Source organism: Littorina saxatilis, linkage group LG4 (assembly GCF_037325665.1).
Source record: "Littorina saxatilis isolate snail1 linkage group LG4, US_GU_Lsax_2.0, whole genome shotgun sequence".
Taxonomy (NCBI): domain Eukaryota; kingdom Metazoa; phylum Mollusca; class Gastropoda; order Littorinimorpha; family Littorinidae; genus Littorina; species Littorina saxatilis.
This window is the reverse complement of record NC_090248.1, coordinates 68,993,148-69,010,820: the sequence shown is the minus strand read 5'-3', so window position 1 is coordinate 69,010,820 and position 17,673 is coordinate 68,993,148. Positions and strand designations below refer to the sequence as shown.

Sequence of the window (17,673 nt, the reverse complement as noted above, 5' to 3'; positions counted from 1 at the left end):
GATACAGAAGGTGATTGGGGAAAAAACGAGAAAAAAACCATGGGACAAGGAGAGAACTAAAATAAGCATGAAAGAACAAGAAGAATATGAGGAAGACTTAGAGCGCCAATAATGGGGGAGAATGAAGCTGAAATCCGTTTCATGATTTCGTCGGATTACTGTATTTCACTCGTTCAGCAGGGCGGGGATGTAGCTCAGTCGGTAGCGCGCTGGATTTGTATCCAGTTGGCCGCTGTCAGCGTGAGTTCGTCCCCACGTTAGGCGAGAAATTTATTTCTCAGAGTCAACTTTGTGTGCAGACTCTCCTCGGTGTCCGAACAATCCCGTGTGTACACGCAAGCACAAGACCAAGTGCGCACGAAAAAGATCCTGTAATCCATGTCAGAGTTCAGTGGGTTATAGAAACACGAAAATACCCAGCATGCTTCCTCCGAAAGCGGCGTATGGCTGCCTAAATGGCGGGGTAAAAACGGTCATACACGTAAAAGCCGTGGGAGTTTCAGCCCATGAACGAACAAACAAACTCGTTCAGCTGCATGTGACCGACTGTGTTGCTGGCCCGTGAGACCGGCCCCTGGAGCACGCAAGACATACTCGTGAGACCGGCCCCTGGAGCACACAAGACATACTCGTGAGACCGGCCCCTGGAGCACGCAAGACATGCTCGTGCAACTGACTGAAACTTGAAATTAAAAAAACAAGAAAGGTAGGTTGTTGGAACGTTTCATTTGACAAAACAAAACGTTCACAAATATATCGACTCAACGGTCTTTCAAGTGCACACTAAGTAGACAAAACGTTCACAAATATATCGACTCAACGGTCTTTACAGTGCACACTAAGTAGACAAAACGTTCACAAATATATCGACTCAACGGTCTTTCAAGTGCACACTAAGTAGACAAAACGTAGCTTGACGAAATGTACGGCCTACGTGATTTTGTATCAAAGATTTATTCGCTTGTGACTTCCTGAGCAAGCGGCCGCACATTTCGTCAAGCTAAGTTGTGTCTACTTATTGTGTGTCGGTGTGTGACTTATTGTGTGTCGGTGTGTGACTTATTGTGTGTCGGTGTGTGACTTATTGTGTGTCGGTGTGTGACTTATTGTGTGTCGGTGTGTGACTTATTGTGTGTCGGTGTGTGACTTATTGTGTGTCGGTGTGTGACTTATTGTGTGTCGGTGTGTGACTTATTGTGTGTCGGTGTGTGACTTATTGTGTGTCGGTGTGTGACTTATTGTGTGTCGGTGTGTGACTTATTGTGTGTCGGTGCACTCAAAAGACCGTTGGGTTGGGTCGATAGATTTGGGAACGTTTTGTTTTGTTTTGTCAAATAAAATCTTCCAACAACTTAACTTTCTTGTTTTTTGAATCTGAAACTTGGAACGTTGGCAGTCAATTTGTATTTGGATTTGACTGAAACTTGGAACGTTGGCAGTCAATTTATTTTTGGATTTGACTGAAACTTGGAACGTTGGCAGTCAATTTGTTTTTGGATTTGACTGAAACTTGCTACCGTTTCAGGCTGGGTACCGTACGTGCACGAGGGCGAGCTGAAGGGCCAGCGCTACTTCCAGGTGTACTTCCCCAACAAGGTGCTGGTGGACAGGGTGGAGGTGGACCAGACGGGGACATCCAAGGCAACGAAGATCAAGATGGCCTACAGCAACGATGGAAAGTCCTTCCTCGACGGCAGTGAGGTGAGTGGCTGTTGCTGCCTTGTGCTGCTGGAGGTGATGATGTTTTAGTGGCTGTTACTGCCTTGTGTTGGTGGTGGTGGTGGTGATGTTTTAGTGGCTGTTGCTGCCTTGTGCTGCTGGTGGTGATGATGTTTTAGTGGCTGTTACTGCCTTGTGCTGGTGGTGGTGGTGATGATGTTTTAGTGGCTGTTGCTGCCTTGTGCTGGTGGTGGTGGTGGTCATGGTTTAGTGGCTGTTGCTGCCTTGTGCTGGTGGTGGTGGTGGTGATGTTTTAGTGGCTGTTGCTGCCTTGTGCTGGTGCTGGTGGTGGTGATGTTTTAGTGACTGTTGCTGCCTTGTGGTACTGCTGCTGGTGGTGATGTTTTAGTGGCTGTTACTGCCTTGTGTTGGTGGTGGTGGTGGTGATGTTTTAGTGGCTGTTGCTGCCTTGTGCTGCTGGTGGTGATGATGTTTTAGTGGCTGTTACTGTCTTGTGTTGGTGGTGGTGGTGGTGATGTTTTAGTGGCTGTTGCTGCCTTGTGCTTGTGCTGGTGGTCATGTGTTAGTGGCTGTTGCTGCCTTGTGCTGCTGGGGGTGGTCATGTGTTGGTGGCTGTTGCTGCTTTGTGGAGGTGCTGGTGGTGGTGATGTTTTAGTGGCTGTTGCTGCCTTGTGCTGCTGGTGGTGGTCATGTTTTAGTGGCTGTTGCTGCCTTGTGCTGCTGGTGGTGGTGGTCATGTTTTAGTGGCTGTTGCTGCCTTGTGCTGCTGGTGGTGGTGGTCATGTTTTAGTGGCTGTTGCTGCCTTGTGCTGCTGGTGGTGGTGGTCATGTTTTAGTGGCTGTTGCTGCTTTGTGCTGCTGCTGGTGGTGGTGATGTTTTAGTGGCTGTTGCGGCCTTGTGCTGGTGCTGGTGGTGATGTTTTAGTGGCTTTTGCTGCCTTGTGTTGGTGGTGGTGGTGGTGATGTTTTAGTGGCTGTTGCTGCCTTGTGTTGCTGCTGGTGGTGGTGATGTTTTAGTGGCTGTTGCTGCCTTGTGGTGGTGCTGGTGCTGGTGATGTTTTAGTGGCAGTTGCTGCCTTGTGCTGCTGGTGGTGGTGATGTTTTAGTGGCTGTTGCTGCCTTGTGCTGCTGGTGGTGGTGATGATGGTTTAGTGGCTGTTGCTGCCTCGTGCTGCTGCAGGTGGTGGTGATGTTTTAGTGGCTGTTGCGGCCTTGTGCTGGTGCTGGTGGTGATGTTTTAGTAGCTTTTGCTGCCTTGTGTTGGTGGTGGTGGTGGTGATGTTTTAGTGACTGTTGCTGCCTTGTGGTACTGCTGCTGGTGGTGATGTTTTAGTGGCTGTTGCTGCCTTGTGTTGCTGCTGGTGGTGGTGATGTTTTAGTGGCTGTTGCTGCCTTGTGTTGCTGCTGGTGGCGGTGATGTTTTAGTGGCTGTTGCTGCCTTGTGCTGCTGGTGGTGGTGGTGATGTTTTAGTGGCTGTTGCTGCCTTGTGCAGGTGGTGGTGGTGGTCATGTGTTAGTGGCTGTTGCTGCCTTGTGCTGCTGGTGGTGGTCATGTGTTAGTGGCTGTTGCTGTTGCTGCCTCGTGGCTGTTGCTGCTGCTGGTGGTGGTGATGTTTTAATGGCTGTTGCTGCCTTGTGGTGGTGCTGGTGGTGGTGATGTTTTAGTGGCTGTTGCTGCCTTGTGCTGTTGGTGGTGGTGATGTTTTAGTGGCTGTTGCTGCCTTGTGCTGCTGGTGGTGGTGATGATGGTTTAGTGGCTGTTGCTGCCTCGTGCTGCTGCAGGTGGTGGTGATGTTTTAGTGGCTGTTGCGGCCTTGTGCTGGGGCTGGTTGTGATGTTTTAGTGGCTTTTGCTGCCTTGTGTTGGTGGTGGTGGTGGTGATGTTTTAGTGGCTGTTGCTGCCTTGTGTTGCTGCTGGTGGTGGTGATGTTTTAGTGGCTGTTGCTGCCTTGTGGTGGTGCTGGTGGTGGTGATGTTTTAGTGGCTGTTGCTGCCTTGTGCAGCTGGTGGTGGTGATGTTTTGGTGGCTGTTGCTGCCTTGTGCTGCTGGTGGTGGTGATGTTTTAGTGGCTGTTGCTGCCTTGTGCTGCTGGTGGTGGTGGTGATGTTTTAGTGGCTGTTGCTGCCTTGTGCTGCTGGTGGTGGTGATGTTTTAGTGGCTGTTGCTGCCTTGTGCTGGTGCTGGTGGTCATGTTTTAGTGGCTGTTGCTGCCATGTGGTGGTGCTGGTGGTCATGTTTCAGTGGCTGTTGCTGCCTTGTGCTGGTGGTGGTGGTCATGTTTTAGTGGCTGTTGCTGCCTTGTGGTGGTGCTGGTGGTCATGTTTCAGTGGCTGTTGCTGCCTTGTGCTGCTGGTGGTGGTGATGTTTTAGTGGCTGTTGCTGCCTTGTGCTGCTGCTGGTGGTGGTGATGTTTTAGTGGCTGTTGCTGCCTTGTGCTGCTGGTGGTGGTGATGTTTTAGTGGCTGTTGCTGCCTTGTGCTGGTGCTGGTGGTCATGTTTTAGTGGCTGTTGCTGCCTCGTGCTGCTGGTGGTGGTCATGTTTTAGTGGCTGTTGCTGCCTTGTGCTGGTGCTGGTGGTCATGTTTTAGTGGCTGTTGCTGTCTTGTGCTGCTGGTGGTGGTGATGTTTTAGTGGCTGTTGCTGCCTTGTGCTGCTGGTGGTGGTGATGTTTTAGTGGCTGTTGCTGCCTTGTGCTGCTGCAGGTGGTGGTGATGTTTTAGTGGCTGTTGCTGCCTCGTGCTGGTGCTGATGGTGGTGATGTTTTAGTGGCTGTTGCTGCCTCGTGCTGGTGCTGATGGTGATGATGTTTTAGTGGCTGTTGCTGCCTTGTGCTGCTGCAGGTGGTGGTGATGTTTTAGTGGCTGTTGCTGCCTCGTGCTGCTGCAGGTGGTGGTGATGTTTTAGTGGCTGTTGCTGCCTTGTGCTGGTGGTGATGTTTTAGTGGCTGTTGCTGCCTTGTGCTGGTGCTGATGGTGATGATGTTTTAGTGGCTGTTGCTGCCTTGTGCTGCTGCAGGTGGTGGTGATGTTTTAGTGGCTGTTGCTGCCTTGTGCTGGTGGTGATGTTTTAGTGGCTGTTGCTGCCTCGTGCTGGTGCTGATGGTGATGATGTTTTAGTGGCTGTTGCTGCCTTGTGCTGCTGCAGGTGGTGGTGATGTTTTAGTGGCTGTTGCTGCCTTGTTCTGGTGCTGGTGGTCATGTTTTAGTGGCTGTTGCTGCCTCGTGCTGCTGGTGGTGGTGATGTTTTAGTGGCTGTTGCTGCCTTGTGCTGGTGCTGGTGGTCATGTTTTAGTGGCTGTTGCTGCCTCGTGCTGCTGGTGGTGGTGATGTTTTAGTGGCTGTTGCTGCCTTGTGCTGGTGCTGGTGGTCATGTTTTAGTGGCTGTTGCTGCCGTGTGCTGCTGGTGGTGGTGATGTTTTAGTGGCTGTTGCTGCCTTGTGCTGCTGGTGGTGGTGATGTTTTAGTGGCTGTTGCTGCCTTGTGCTGCTGCTGGTGGTGGTGATGTTTTGGTGGCTGTTGCTGCCTTGTGCTGCTGGTGGTGGTGATGTTTTAGTGGCTGTTGCTGCCTTGTGTTGCTGCTGGTGGTGATGATGGTTTAGTGGCTGTTGCTGCCTCGCGCTGCTGCAGGTGGTGGTGATGTTTTAGTGGCTGTTGCTGCCTCGTGCTGCTGCAGGTGGTGGTGATGTTTTAGTGACTGTTGCTGCCTCGTGCTGGTGCTGATGGTGATGATGTTTTAGTGGCTGTTGCTGCCTTGTGCTGCTGCAGGTGGTGGTGATGTTTTAGTGGCTGTTGCTGCCTCGTGCTGGTGCTGATGGTGATGATGTTATAGTGGGTGTTGCTGCCTTGTGTTGCTGCAGGTGGTGGTGATGTTTTAGATGCTGTTTCTGCCTCGTGCTGGTGCTGATGGTGATGATGTTTTAGTGGCTGTTGCTGCCTTGTGCTGCTGCAGGTGGTGGTGATGTTTTAGTGGCTGTTGCTGCCTCGTGCTGCTGCAGGTGGTGGTGATGTTTTAGTGGCTGTTGCTGCCTTGTGCTGGTGGTGATGTTTTAGTGGCTGTTGCTGCCTTGTGCTGGTGCTGATGGTGATGTTTTAGTGGCTGTTGCTGCCTTGTGGTGGTGCTTGTGGTCATGTTTCAGTGGCTGTTGCTGCCTTGTGCTGGTGGTGGTGGTCATGTTTTAGTGGCTGTTGCTGCCTCGTGCTGCTGCTGGTGGTGATGTTTTAGTGGCTGTTGCTGCCTTGTGGTGGTGCTGGTGGTCATGTTTTAGTGGCTGTTGCTGCCTCGTGCTGCTGTAGGTGGTGGTGATGTTTTAGTGGCTGTTGCTGCCTTGTGCTGGTGCTGATGGTGGTGTTTTAGTGGCTGTTGCTGCTTTGTGCTGGTGCTGGGGGGATCATGTTTTAGTGGCTGTTGCTGCCTTGTGCTGGTGGTCATGTTTTTGTGGCTGTTGCTGCCTTGTGCTGGTGCTGGTGGTGATGTTTTAGTGGCTGTTGCTGCCTTGTGCTGGTGCTGGTGGTCATGTGTTAGTGGCTGTTGCTGCCTTGTGCTGGTCCGTCGCGATATAACCTTGAATGGTTGAAAACGACGTTAAACACCAAATAAAGAAAGAATGCCTTGTGCTGGTGCTGGTGGTCATGTGTTAGTGGCTGTTGCGGCCTTGTGGTGCTGGTGGTGATGTTTTAGTGGCTGTTGCTGCCTTGTGCTGCTGCTGGTCATGACATGTGTTAGTGGCTGTTGCTGCCTTGTGCTGCTGGTGGTGGTCATGTTTTAGTGGCTGTTGCTGCCTTGTGCTGCTGGTGGTGGTGATGGTTTAGTGGCTGTTGCTGCTTTGTGGAGGTGCTGGTGGTCATGTTTTAGTGGCTGTTGCTGCCTTGTGCTGCTGGTAGTGCTGGTGGTCATGTGTTAGTGGCTGTTGCTGCCTTGTGCTGCTGGTGGTGGTGGTCATGTGTTAGTGGCTGTTGCTGTCTTGTGCTGCTGCTGGTGGTGTTTTAGTCAGCTGGGCTGAGGTGCACGACAAAGTTACCACCCAAACGGGACCCGGAGCCACCCGCAGTGTTGGATTGGTTGAAATTGAAATATGTTTCGATTTCAACCAATCAGACCCTGCGGTTTGTTTTCTCTCGTTAAGGTGGCACCCACTTTCGGTTTGTGCATCTCCGCCCAGGTTCTATACTGGATGTGTGATGACCAGTTTCGTGGCTTTGTCTTTATTCCTGTTTGTCTGATCCTGTCTGTCTGTCCGTCTGCCTGCCTGCCTGCCTGCCTCTCGATTGCGTGTAGGAACCGGGGTTTGTCACTTTAAACTCAGTTCGGCGGACTTAATGCATCTTTAAGCAAATTAAATTACATTGAAGCAGACAAAAACGTATTTTCAGTTTTAGTCTATGCTCTGGAATTGTAGCTTTTACCGCAAAAAGAACGTATCGCTGAGGGAAAGCTTTTTATTTGAGAAGAGCAAAATTTTCTTCGTAGTTTACATCTGTTTATCCAACTTTGTTCTTCATCTGTTGACAGATAACGCTGGCTGGCACAACAACAGAAGTCGTGCAAGTTTCCACTACACGCGAGGCCAAGGTCGTGCGCATTTACGTCACCGAAGATAGCGTCACAGGCGAGAAGCTGAACCTCCAGTTTGAGCTGTACGGCTGTGAAGTCTCGACTGGCGGTCCTACTGGTAAATCATAATTGTCCCACAATCTGACAGATATGCTGAGGTTTGTGTTAGGGTGGGGGTGGAGGATGGGGTGGGAGGGGGTAGGGCTGCGTGTGGGAGAGGGTGTACATGGCTCTGTGTGTGTGTGTGTGTGTTCTGTGTGTGTCTGTGTGTGTGTGTGTGTGTGTCTGTATGTGTGTGTGTGTGTGTGTGTCTGTGTGTGTGTGTGTGTGTGTGTGTGTGTGTGTGTCTGTGTGTGTGTGTGTGTGTGTCTGTGTGTATGTGTGTCTGTGTGTGTCTTTGTGTCTGTGTGTCTGTGTGTGTGTGTGTCTGTGTGTGTGTATGTGTGTGTGTGTGTATCTGTGTGTGTGTCTGTCTGTGTGTCTGTGTGTCTGTGTGTCTGTGTGTCTGTGTGTGTGTGTCTGTGTGTCTGTGTGTGTGTGTGTTAGTACGTGCTTGATGCGTGCCTCCGTGTGTGTGTGTCTCTCTGTCTCTATCTTTGTCTGAGCGTGTGTGTGTGTGTGTGTGTGTGTGTGTGTGTGTGTGTGTGTGTGTGTGTGTGTGTGTGTGTGTGTGTGTGTGTGTGTGTGTGTGTGTGTGTGTGTGTGTGTGTGTGTGTGTGTGTGTGTGTGTGTGTGTGTGTGTGTGTGTGTGTGTGTGTGTGTGTGTGTGTGTGTGTGTGTGTGTGTGTGTGTGTGTGTGTGTGTGTGTGTGTGTGTGTGTGTGTGTGTGTGGAAAGATACAGACAGACAGAGACAGATTTCCTCTTGCGGTTTAATGCATTTCTGCTCAGTTGTTCTGTCTCAGTAATGGCAGAGCTGTCTGATCGCGGTCATTTAGGCTGTGGTTTTTTGGTTCGGGGGAGTAACATATTGTCTCCGGCACATTTTAGATTGCAAGTTGCAAAGTGTTGTGTTATGTTTACGTGTGTAGATACTGAGGTGTACGGTACAATGGTGTCACATTGTTTGTTACAGGCGAGACAGCCATATGTGCAGAGGTGAACACAGCTATTCCACCCCAGAATCCAGGTAAGTAAAAAACCCAGTCAAGGCAGAAGGATCACGTGTTGTCTACAATGTTCTTTCTTGCTTCATTATACAAGTTAGTTTCATCTCATTTTCGTTTATGCCCGGACCAAGATAGTGATCGAGCTTCATTGGCTGGAGTCGTAAATGGAACGTTAATATAAATGAGAAAAATTAAACATTTCCTCAAATGATATTTTATTTATAATCAATTTTGCATTTGATCAATGTAGCCTATACATAATTAAAAGTTCCAACAACAAAAACATATATTGATTGTTAACACTTTCTGATATATCTATTCATTCTAACCGTCGCGATATAACCTTCGTGGTTGAAAACGACGTTAAACACCAAATAAAGAAAGAACGTATTCATTCTAAGTATCTGTTCGGTCTGGTCTCAATGGACGAACTGCGGATAATTATAACTCTGTCGCGTTTGTATGTTTTGTGAAAGAGTGAATACTCGTGGATTTATTGCTGCCTGCTTTTACCTTGTGGTGGTACAGGCCAGTCACTTCCTCTTCCCTTTACCTTGTGGTGGTACAGGCCAGTCACTTCCTCTTCCCTTTACCTTGTGGTGGTACAGGCCAGTCACTTCCTCTTCCCTTTACCTTGTGGTGGTACAGGCCAGTCACTTCCTCTTCCCTTTACCTTGTGGTAGTACAGGCCAGTCACTTCTTCTTCCCTTTACCTTGTGGTGGTACAGGCCAGTCACTTCCTCTTCCCTTTACCTTGTGGTAGTACAGGCCAGTCACTTCCTCTTCCCTTTACCTTGTGGTAGTACAGGCCAGTCACTTCCTCTTCCCTTTACCTTGTGGTGGTACAGGCCAGTCACTTCCTCTTCCCTTTACCTTGTGGTGGTACAGGCCAGTCACTTCCTCTTCCCTTTACCTTGTGGTAGTACAGGCCAGTCACTTCCTCTTCCCTTTACCTTTTGGTAGTACAGGCCAGTCACTTCCTCTTCCCTTTACCTTGTGGTAGTACAGGCCAGTCACTTCCTTTTCCCTTTACCTTGTGGTAGTACAGGCCAGTCACTTCCTCTTCCCTTTACCTTGTGGTAGTACAGGCCAGTCACTTCTTCTTCCCTTTACCTTGTGGTAGTACAGGCCAGTCACTTCCTCTTCCCTTTACCTTGTGGTAGTACAGGCCAGTCACTTCTTCTTCCCTTTACCTTGTGGTGGTACAGGCCAGTCACTTCTTCTTCTTCTTCTTCCCTTTACCTTGTGGTAGTACAGGCCAGTCACTTCTTCTTCCCTTTACCTTGTGGTAGTACAGGCCAGTCACTTCCTCTTCCCTTTACCTTGTGGTGGTACAGGCCAGTCACTTCCTCTTCTTCCCTTTACCTTGTGGTAGTACAGGCCAGTCACTTCTTCTTCTTCTTCTTCCCTTTACCTTGTGGTAGTACAGGCCAGTCACTTCTTCTTCTTGTCGTTCGCCTTTACACTTGGAGTCCAGCTCTGTGTATGAAGTCGGTGGTCTTTTGTAGAGCTTCCACGGGACCATACAGTTTCTCTTGGAGGGTCGTCGTCCTAGGCCAAGTCTCTGTCCTCAAGGGTCGTCGACCTGGGCCAAGTCTCTGTCCTCTAGGGCTTGAGGTTCTTGCAGTCCTGTAAGACGTGGGCTGTGTCTTGTTCTGCTTCTCCACAGGGGCAGAGGCCAGTCACTGTAGCGAAGGAAGGGGCAGAGGCCAGTCACTGTAGCGAAGGAAGGGGCAGAGGCCAGTCACTGTAGCGAAGGAAGGGGCAGAGGCCAGTCACTGTAGCGAAGGAAGGGGCAGAGGCCAGTCACTGTAGCGAAGGAAGGGGCAGAGGCCAGTCACTGTAGCGAAGGAAGGGGCAGAGGCCAGTCACTGTAGCGAAGGAAGTGTCTTCACACGTGCTCCTTGAGCCTCGATACATCCACGAGTATTCACTCGTTGACAACCAATACCAACCCGACACAGTTATTTCCCAACATCGCCTTTTGTACTTTGCGTTAACGCAAGATCCTTCACAGTTTAATAAGAGCCACAAAGACTGGAACAGCGCACCTGTTATAACCTGTATCTCTGTGCAGATGCTCTGTTCTACATTCACGTGATGTTTACTGTTTGTATCTCTGTGTAGATGCTCTGTTCTACGTGCACGTGTTGTTTACTGTTTGTATCTCTGTGCAGATGCTATGTTCTACATTCACGTGTTGTTTACTGTTTGTATCTCTGTGCAGATGCTCTGTTCTACATTCACGTGTTGTTTACTGTTTGTATCTCTGTGCAGATGCTCTGTTCTACATTCACGTGTTGTTTACTGTTTGTATCTCTGTGCAGATGCTCTGTTCTACATTCACGTGTTGTTTACTGTTTGTATCTCTGTGTAGATGCTCTGTTCTACATTCACGTGTTGTTTACTGTTTGTATCTCTGTGCAGATGCTCTGTTCTACATTCACGTGTTGTTTACTGTTTGTATCTCTGTGCAGATGCTCTGTTCTACATTCACGTGTTGTTTACTGTTTGTATCTCTGTGCAGATGCTCTGTTCTACATTCACGTATTGTTTACTGTTTATTATTATTATGATGAAGAGCTTATATAGCGCGAACCACAATTAACTGTGCTCTCCGCGCTTTACATATTAATTTTGTCCCTGTGCAGATGCTCTGTTCTACATTCACGTGTTATTTACTGTTTGTGTCCCTGTGCAGATGCTCTGTTCTACCGTCGTTCCTTCCTGGCTCTCACCTCGGGTTCTGTCTTCGTCTGTGATGGTGTGGTCAAAACAAAGTGAGTTTAATGCATTTCATTTCAGTTTCGGCATTTTTGACTCACATGCGAAGCAAAAGTGAGTCTATGTACTCACCCGAGTCGTCCGTCCGTCCGTCCCCCCCGTCCGTCCGGCCGGCCGACCGTCCGGCCGGCCGTCCGTCCGGAAAACTTTAACGTTGGATATTTCTTGGACACTATTCAGTCTATCAGTACCAAATTTGGCAAGATGGTGTATGATGACAAGTCCCCAAAAAACATACATAGCATCTTGACCTTGCTTCAAGGTCAAGGTCGCAGGGGCCATAAATGTTGTCTAAAAACAGCTATTTTTCACATTTTTCACATTTTCTCTGAAGTTTTTGAGATTGAATACCTCACCTATATATGATATATAGGGCAAAGTAAGCCCCATCTTTTGATACCAGTTTGGTTTACCTTGCTTCAAGGTCAAGGTCACAGGAGCTCTTCAAAGTTGGATTGTATACATATTTTGAAGTGACCTTGACCCTGAACTATGGAAGATAACTGTTTCAAACTTAAAAATTATGTGGGGCACATGTTATGCTTTCATCATGAGACACATTTGGTCACATATGATCAAGGTCAAGGTCACTTTGACCCTTATGAAATGTGACCAAAATAAGGTAGTGAACCACTAAAAGTGACCATATCTCATGGTAGAAAGAGCCAATAAGCACCATTGTACTTCCTATGTCTTGAATTAACAGCTTTGTGTTGCATGACCTTGGATGACCTTGACCTTGGGTCAAGGTCACATGTATTTTGGTAGGAAAAATGTGTAAAGCAGTTCTTTGTGTATGATGTCATTGCTAGGTTTAGCTGAAGGTCAAGGTCATGTAAAGGTCAAGGTCAAGCATGTGAGTCGTATGGGCTTTGCCCTTCTTGTATACTTTATATCATTATTGTCCCATTGCTGGCAAACTTGGGACGCTCCATCCTTGTGGACGACTGTGTGTGTGTGTGTGTGTGTGTGTATGTGTGTGTGTGTGTGTGTGTGTGTGCGTGTGTGTGTATGAGTGAGTGTGTGTGTGTGTGTGTGTGTGTGTTTGTATGTGTGTGTTTGTATGTGTGTGTTTGTATGTGTGTGTGTGTGTTTGTATGTGTTGTGATTGTATGTGCACATGTGTTTGTATGTGTGTGTGTGTGTGTGTGTGTGTGTTTGTATGTGTGTGTGTGTGTGTGTGTGTGTGTGTGTGTGTGTGCGCGCGCGTGTGTGTGTGTGTGCGCGTGTGCGTGCGTACGTATGTGTGAGTATGTGTACACGAGGGCGCGTGCGTGCGTGCGCGTGTATGTGTGTACGTGTGCGTGTGTGCGCGTGTCTGTGTGACTCCTTTGTAAGTTAGTTGTTGTAATTAGCATAAAACTATCACGAAGCAATGAACTTTTGCCGATTGATTGTAAGACAGTATGAATGCACGATATGTAAATCATGTGTAATGCATAAAACCTTTGGTGGTGTTTTCCAGGGGTGTTGTCCAGCGTTGCTTCATGTCTCCCGACGGCACCGTGTGGCAACGTGAGTATTTCTTCCTTCAGTTAACTAATATGATAGAAGATTGGAAAGGAAAGAGGAACAAACTAACAACCTCTTATGAAGGGCAAGTCAATTGTCTTGGTTTTTTCCATTCATCCCTTGGTATTTGTTTCTCCAGCTTTGTGCCTTCGTGTATCCTCGTGTATCCTCGTGTATCCTCGTGTATCCTCGATGGTGGGACACGAGTATGTACGTCCCGAATGTTTCTTTGTTTGTTTCTGCTGTTTGTTTCTGCTGTTTGTTTCTGCTGTTTGTTTCTGCTGTTTGTTTTGGTCACTGTGTTTGTTTCTGCTGTTTGTTTTGGTCACTGTGTTTGTTTCTGCTGTTTGTTTTGGTCACTGTGTTTGTACCTTACCAAATTTCTAATTTTGTGTCCAGTCCTGCATACCCGCGTGACCTCCATGGTGGGGTACGAGCCTGACACCAACCGCGTGTACCCGCTGATTATTTCTTTCTTTCTTTGTGCGTTTTGTGTGTTTCCTTTGTTTTTTATTTTAAGAAATGACTAATTCTGTCTCCAGCTCTGGATCCCCGCGTGGCCTCCATGGTGGGACACGAGTCTGACACCAACCGCGTGTACGCGCTGAGCCAGGACGGCGTGACCCACATGAGCAGCGACGACAACGGCATGACGTGGGCCAGCATCCACAAGGATGTCGTCACCACGGCCAAGGGCCAGTCCCTCTTTGTTGTTGCACAGGACGTGCCCTGGACCGACAAGGTTGCCCTGACACCTGGTGATCCTGAGGCCTCCAGACAGCTCAACAACTGGGGAGGTAGGGGGGATTTGTTTTGTTTTGTTATCTTTTTGTTTTGTTATCTTTTTGTTTTGTGGAATTTTGTTTTACGTGAATTATTTACAAGAAAGACATGCTCAAAAAAGGAAAAGATGTTGGAGTGGGTCTTGATGCAGCTCAATAACTGGGGAGGTAGGGGGGGGGGGGGTGTTTTGTTTTGTTATCTTTTTGTTCTTTTTTAACTTTGTTTTATGTGTATAACTCACAAAACTTGCACCAACAAAGAAAAGGTATTGGTGTGAATCTTGATGCAGCTCAATAACTGAGGAGCTAACGGTGTGAATCTTGATGCAGCTCAATAACTGGGGAGCTAACGGGATTTGTGTTGATGTGTGTAGGGAATGGGTGTGAGTGAGAGTGTTCACACGAGTTGTGTTGATGTGTGTAGGGTGTGAGTGAGAGTGTTCACACGAGTTGTGTTGATGTGTGTAGGGAATGGGTGTGAGTGAGAGTGTTCACACGAGTTGTGTTGATGTGTGTAGGGAATGGGTGTGAGTGAGAGTGTTCACACGAGTTGTGTTGATGTGTGTAGGGTGTGAGTGAGAGTGTTCACACGAGTTGTGTTGGTGTGTGTAGGGAATGGGTGTGAGTGAGAGTGTTCACACGAGTTGTGTTGATGTGTGTAGGGTGTGAGTGAGAGTGTTCACACGAGTTGTGTTGATGTGTGTAGGGTGTGAGTGAGAGTGTTCACACGAGTTGTGTTGGTGTGTGTAGGGTGTGAGTGAGAGTGTTCACACGAGTTGTGTTGATGTGTGTAGGGTGTGAGTGAGAGTGTTCACACGGGTTGTGTTGATGTGTGTAGGGAATGGGTGTGAGTGAGAGTGTTCACACGAGTTGTGTTGATGTGTGTAGGGTGTGAGTGAGAGTGTTCACACGAGTTGTGTTGATGTGTGTAGGGTGTGAGTGAGAGTGTTCACACGAGTTGTGTTGATGTGTGTAGGGAATGGGTGTGAGTGAGAGTGTTCACACGAGTTGTGTTGATGTGTGTAGGGAATGGGTGTGAGTGAGAGTGTTCACACGAGTTGTGTTGATGTGTGTAGGGAATGGGTGTGAGTGAGAGTGTTCACACGATTTGTGTTGATGTGTGTAGGGTGTGAGTGAGAGTGTTCACACGAGTTGTGTTGATGTGTGTAGGGAATGGGTGTGAGTGAGAGTGTTCACACGAGTTGTGTTGGTGTGTGTAGGGTGTGAGTGAGAGTGTTCACACGAGTTGTGTTGATGTGTGTAGGGTGTGAGTGAGAGTGTTCACACGAGTTGTGTTGATGTGTGTAGGGTGTGAGTGAGAGTGTTCACACGAGTTGTGTTGATGTGTGTAGGGTGTGAGTGAGAGTGTTCACACGAGTTGTGTTGATGTGTGTAGGGAATGGGTGTGAGTGAGAGTGTTCACACGAGTTGTGTTGATGTGTGTAGGGTGTAAGTGAGAGTGTTCACACGAGTTGTGTTGATGTGTGTAGGGAATGGGTGTGAGTGAAAGTGTTCACACGAGTTGTGTTGATGTGTGTAGGGAATGGGTGTGAGTGAGAGTGTTCACACGAGTTGTGTTGGTGTGTGTAGGGTGTGAGTGAGAGTGTTCACACGAGTTGTGTTGGTGTGTGTAGGGTGTGAGTGAGAGTGTTCACACGAGTTGTGTTGATGTGTGTAGGGTGTGAGTGAGAGTGTTCACACGAGTTGTGTTGATGTGTGTAGGGTGTGAGTGAGAGTGTTCACACGAGTTGTGTTGATGTGTGTAGGGTGTGAGTGAGAGTGTTCACACGAGTTGTGTTGATGTGTGTAGGGAATGGGTGTGAGTGAGAGTGTTCACACGAGTTGTGTTGGTGTGTGTAGGGTGTGAGTGAGAGTGTTCACACGAGTTGTGTTGATGTGTGTAGGGAATGGGTGTGAGTGAGAGTGTTCACACGAGTTGTGTTGATGTGTGTAGGGAATGGGTGTGAGTGAGAGTGTTCACACGAGTTGTGTTGATGTGTGTAGGGTGTGAGTGAGAGTGTTCACACGAGTTGTGTTGATGTGTGTAGGGTGTAAGTGAGAGTGTTCACACGAGTTGTGTTGATGTGTGTAGGGAATGGGTGTGAGTGAAAGTGTTCACACGAGTTGTGTTGATGTGTGTAGGGAATGGGTGTGAGTGAGAGTGTTCACACGAGTTGTGTTGGTGTGTGTAGGGTGTGAGTGAGAGTGTTCACACGAGTTGTGTTGGTGTGTGTAGGGTGTGAGTGAGAGTGTTCACACGAGTTGTGTTGATGTGTGTAGGGTGTGAGTGAGAGTGTTCACACGATTTGTGTTGATGTGTGTAGGGAATGGGTGTGAGTGAGAGTGTTCACACGAGTTGTGTTGATGTGTGTAGGGAATGGGTGTGAGTGAGAGTGTTCACACGAGTTGTGTTGGTGTGTGTAGGGTGTGAGTGAGAGTGTTCACACGAGTTGTGTTGGTGTGTGTAGGGTGTGAGTGAGAGTGTTCACACGAGTTGTGTTGATGTGTGTAGGGAATGGGTGTGAGTGAGAGTGTTCACACGGGTTGTGTTGATGTGTGTAGGGTGTGAGTGAGAGTGTTCACACGAGTTGTGTTGATGTGTGTAGGGTGTGAGTGAGAGTGTTCACACGAGTTGTGTTGATGTGTGTAGGGTGTGAGTGAGAGTGTTCACACGAGTTGTGTTGATGTGTGTAGGGTGTGAGTGAGAGTGTTCACACGAGTTGTGTTGATGTGTGTAGGGTGTGAGTGAGAGTGTTCACACGAGTTGTGTTGATGTGTGTAGGGTGTGAGTGAGAGTGTTCACACGAGTTGTGTTGATGTGTGTAGGGTGTGAGTGAGAGTGTTCACACGAGTTGTGTTGGTGTGTGTAGGGTGTGAGTGAGAGTGTTCACACGAGTTGTGTTGGTGTGTGTAGGGTGTGAGTGAGAGTGTTCACACGAGTTGTGTTGGTGTGTGTAGGGTGTGAGTGAGAGTGTTCACACGAGTTGTGTTGATGTGTGTAGGGAATGGGTGTGAGTGAGAGTGTTCACACGAGTTGTGTTGATGTGTGTAGGGAATGGGTGTGAGTGAGAGTGTTCACACGAGTTGTGTTGATGTGTGTAGGGAATGGGTGTGAGTAAGAGTGTTCACACGGGTTTTGGAGGGGTGGGTGTGGTGTGGAGGTTCTTTCTGAACTACAATACCGTCCTCAATACTGCCGATCCTCTATGTGGCCAACAACTGACTGGGAACACAGGAGAGATTCATTTGTTGGATGTAGATTCGATTTACTCACCTGAGCAACCTGGAGAGTCTTTGTTATGAGCATTGTCAGGGCGTCTGGATGGTCTCCAGACATTACAAGTCTGGTGGACCATCGTCAGATATCAGAGCATTGAGGAGTCGAGTTTGGGTCATACAATCATTTCCTCAAATGTTTCTGGAGCTAGATCTACAAACCTTCACACCAACACAGCTGGTTGAGTTTGGGTCAATCAGTAAGAAATTATCATTTTTATTTTTCTGGAGCTAGAGCAGGAGATTATCTGCTTCTGATTCATCGCACGTATGACGAAGGTGAGTCGCGAGCATGACGAAGGTGAGTCGCGAGCATGACGAAGGTGAGTCGCGAGCATGACGAAGGTGAGTCGCGAGCATGACGAAGGTGAGTCGCGAGCATTGCTCCTCTTGGTTTGTTTCTTTTTGTCTTCTTTAGATTGCCCGTAGGCCTATGTTTGTGTATTGAGTGATGTTCCATAGACTTACTCAAGCTTTCGTTCTCGTTGCAGTCTCCTTCGACGCCCTCAAGAAGAATAACGGAGCCGCCTGGGATAACAAGGTCAAGTGGGACTGCTGTAATTAGTCGTAACGATCGATATGACAAATATTTCACCCACCACAACACATCGGTACGCAGTAGTGCGTTTTTAAAACTACAGAAACAGAACTCAACTCAAGAGATTAAACTGAACGTTTTTTCATTTTCTTTTTTTCTGTAACTTCCTTGTGATTTCGATGTGCCACGTTTTGCAGGCCCGGATGAGAAGATCTAGTCAGAAACGCCACAAGCATATACTGTAACAAGCCCTTCTATTCTTCCTGTCGACGCGTGCTGTCAGATAGTTGCGCCCCTTGGCATGTTCAACGGTCAATATGACGTAGAGAAAGTGAAAATAGGTTTAAAAAAACCTGAAAAACCGCAGTGTTCTTCTGGAAGGGAATCCCGAGTCAGATTGTGAGTCAGGCAGCCCAATACTGCACTCACCAGTAAATGCGGT

At 48.2% G+C, this 17,673-nt stretch overlaps 1 protein-coding gene across 1 annotated transcript in view; it reads left to right on the top strand.

Annotated features, from left to right (window-relative positions):
* LOC138965491 (uncharacterized) overlaps nucleotides 1-17,673 on the top strand; it is a 66,014-nt gene that overhangs the window by 46,031 nt on the left and 2,310 nt on the right. The window contains exons 23-29 of the mRNA XM_070337665.1: nucleotides 1,526-1,701; nucleotides 7,190-7,349; nucleotides 8,306-8,359; nucleotides 11,041-11,119; nucleotides 12,589-12,638; nucleotides 13,178-13,432; nucleotides 17,185-17,673. The exon at nucleotides 17,185-17,673 is cut by the window's right edge and continues 2,310 nt beyond it. Coding sequence (XP_070193766.1) covers nucleotides 1,526-1,701; nucleotides 7,190-7,349; nucleotides 8,306-8,359; nucleotides 11,041-11,119; nucleotides 12,589-12,638; nucleotides 13,178-13,432; nucleotides 17,185-17,258 — 848 coding nt within the window. The 3' untranslated portion in view covers nucleotides 17,259-17,673. The remainder of the gene's footprint in view (nucleotides 1-1,525; nucleotides 1,702-7,189; nucleotides 7,350-8,305; nucleotides 8,360-11,040; nucleotides 11,120-12,588; nucleotides 12,639-13,177; nucleotides 13,433-17,184) is intronic.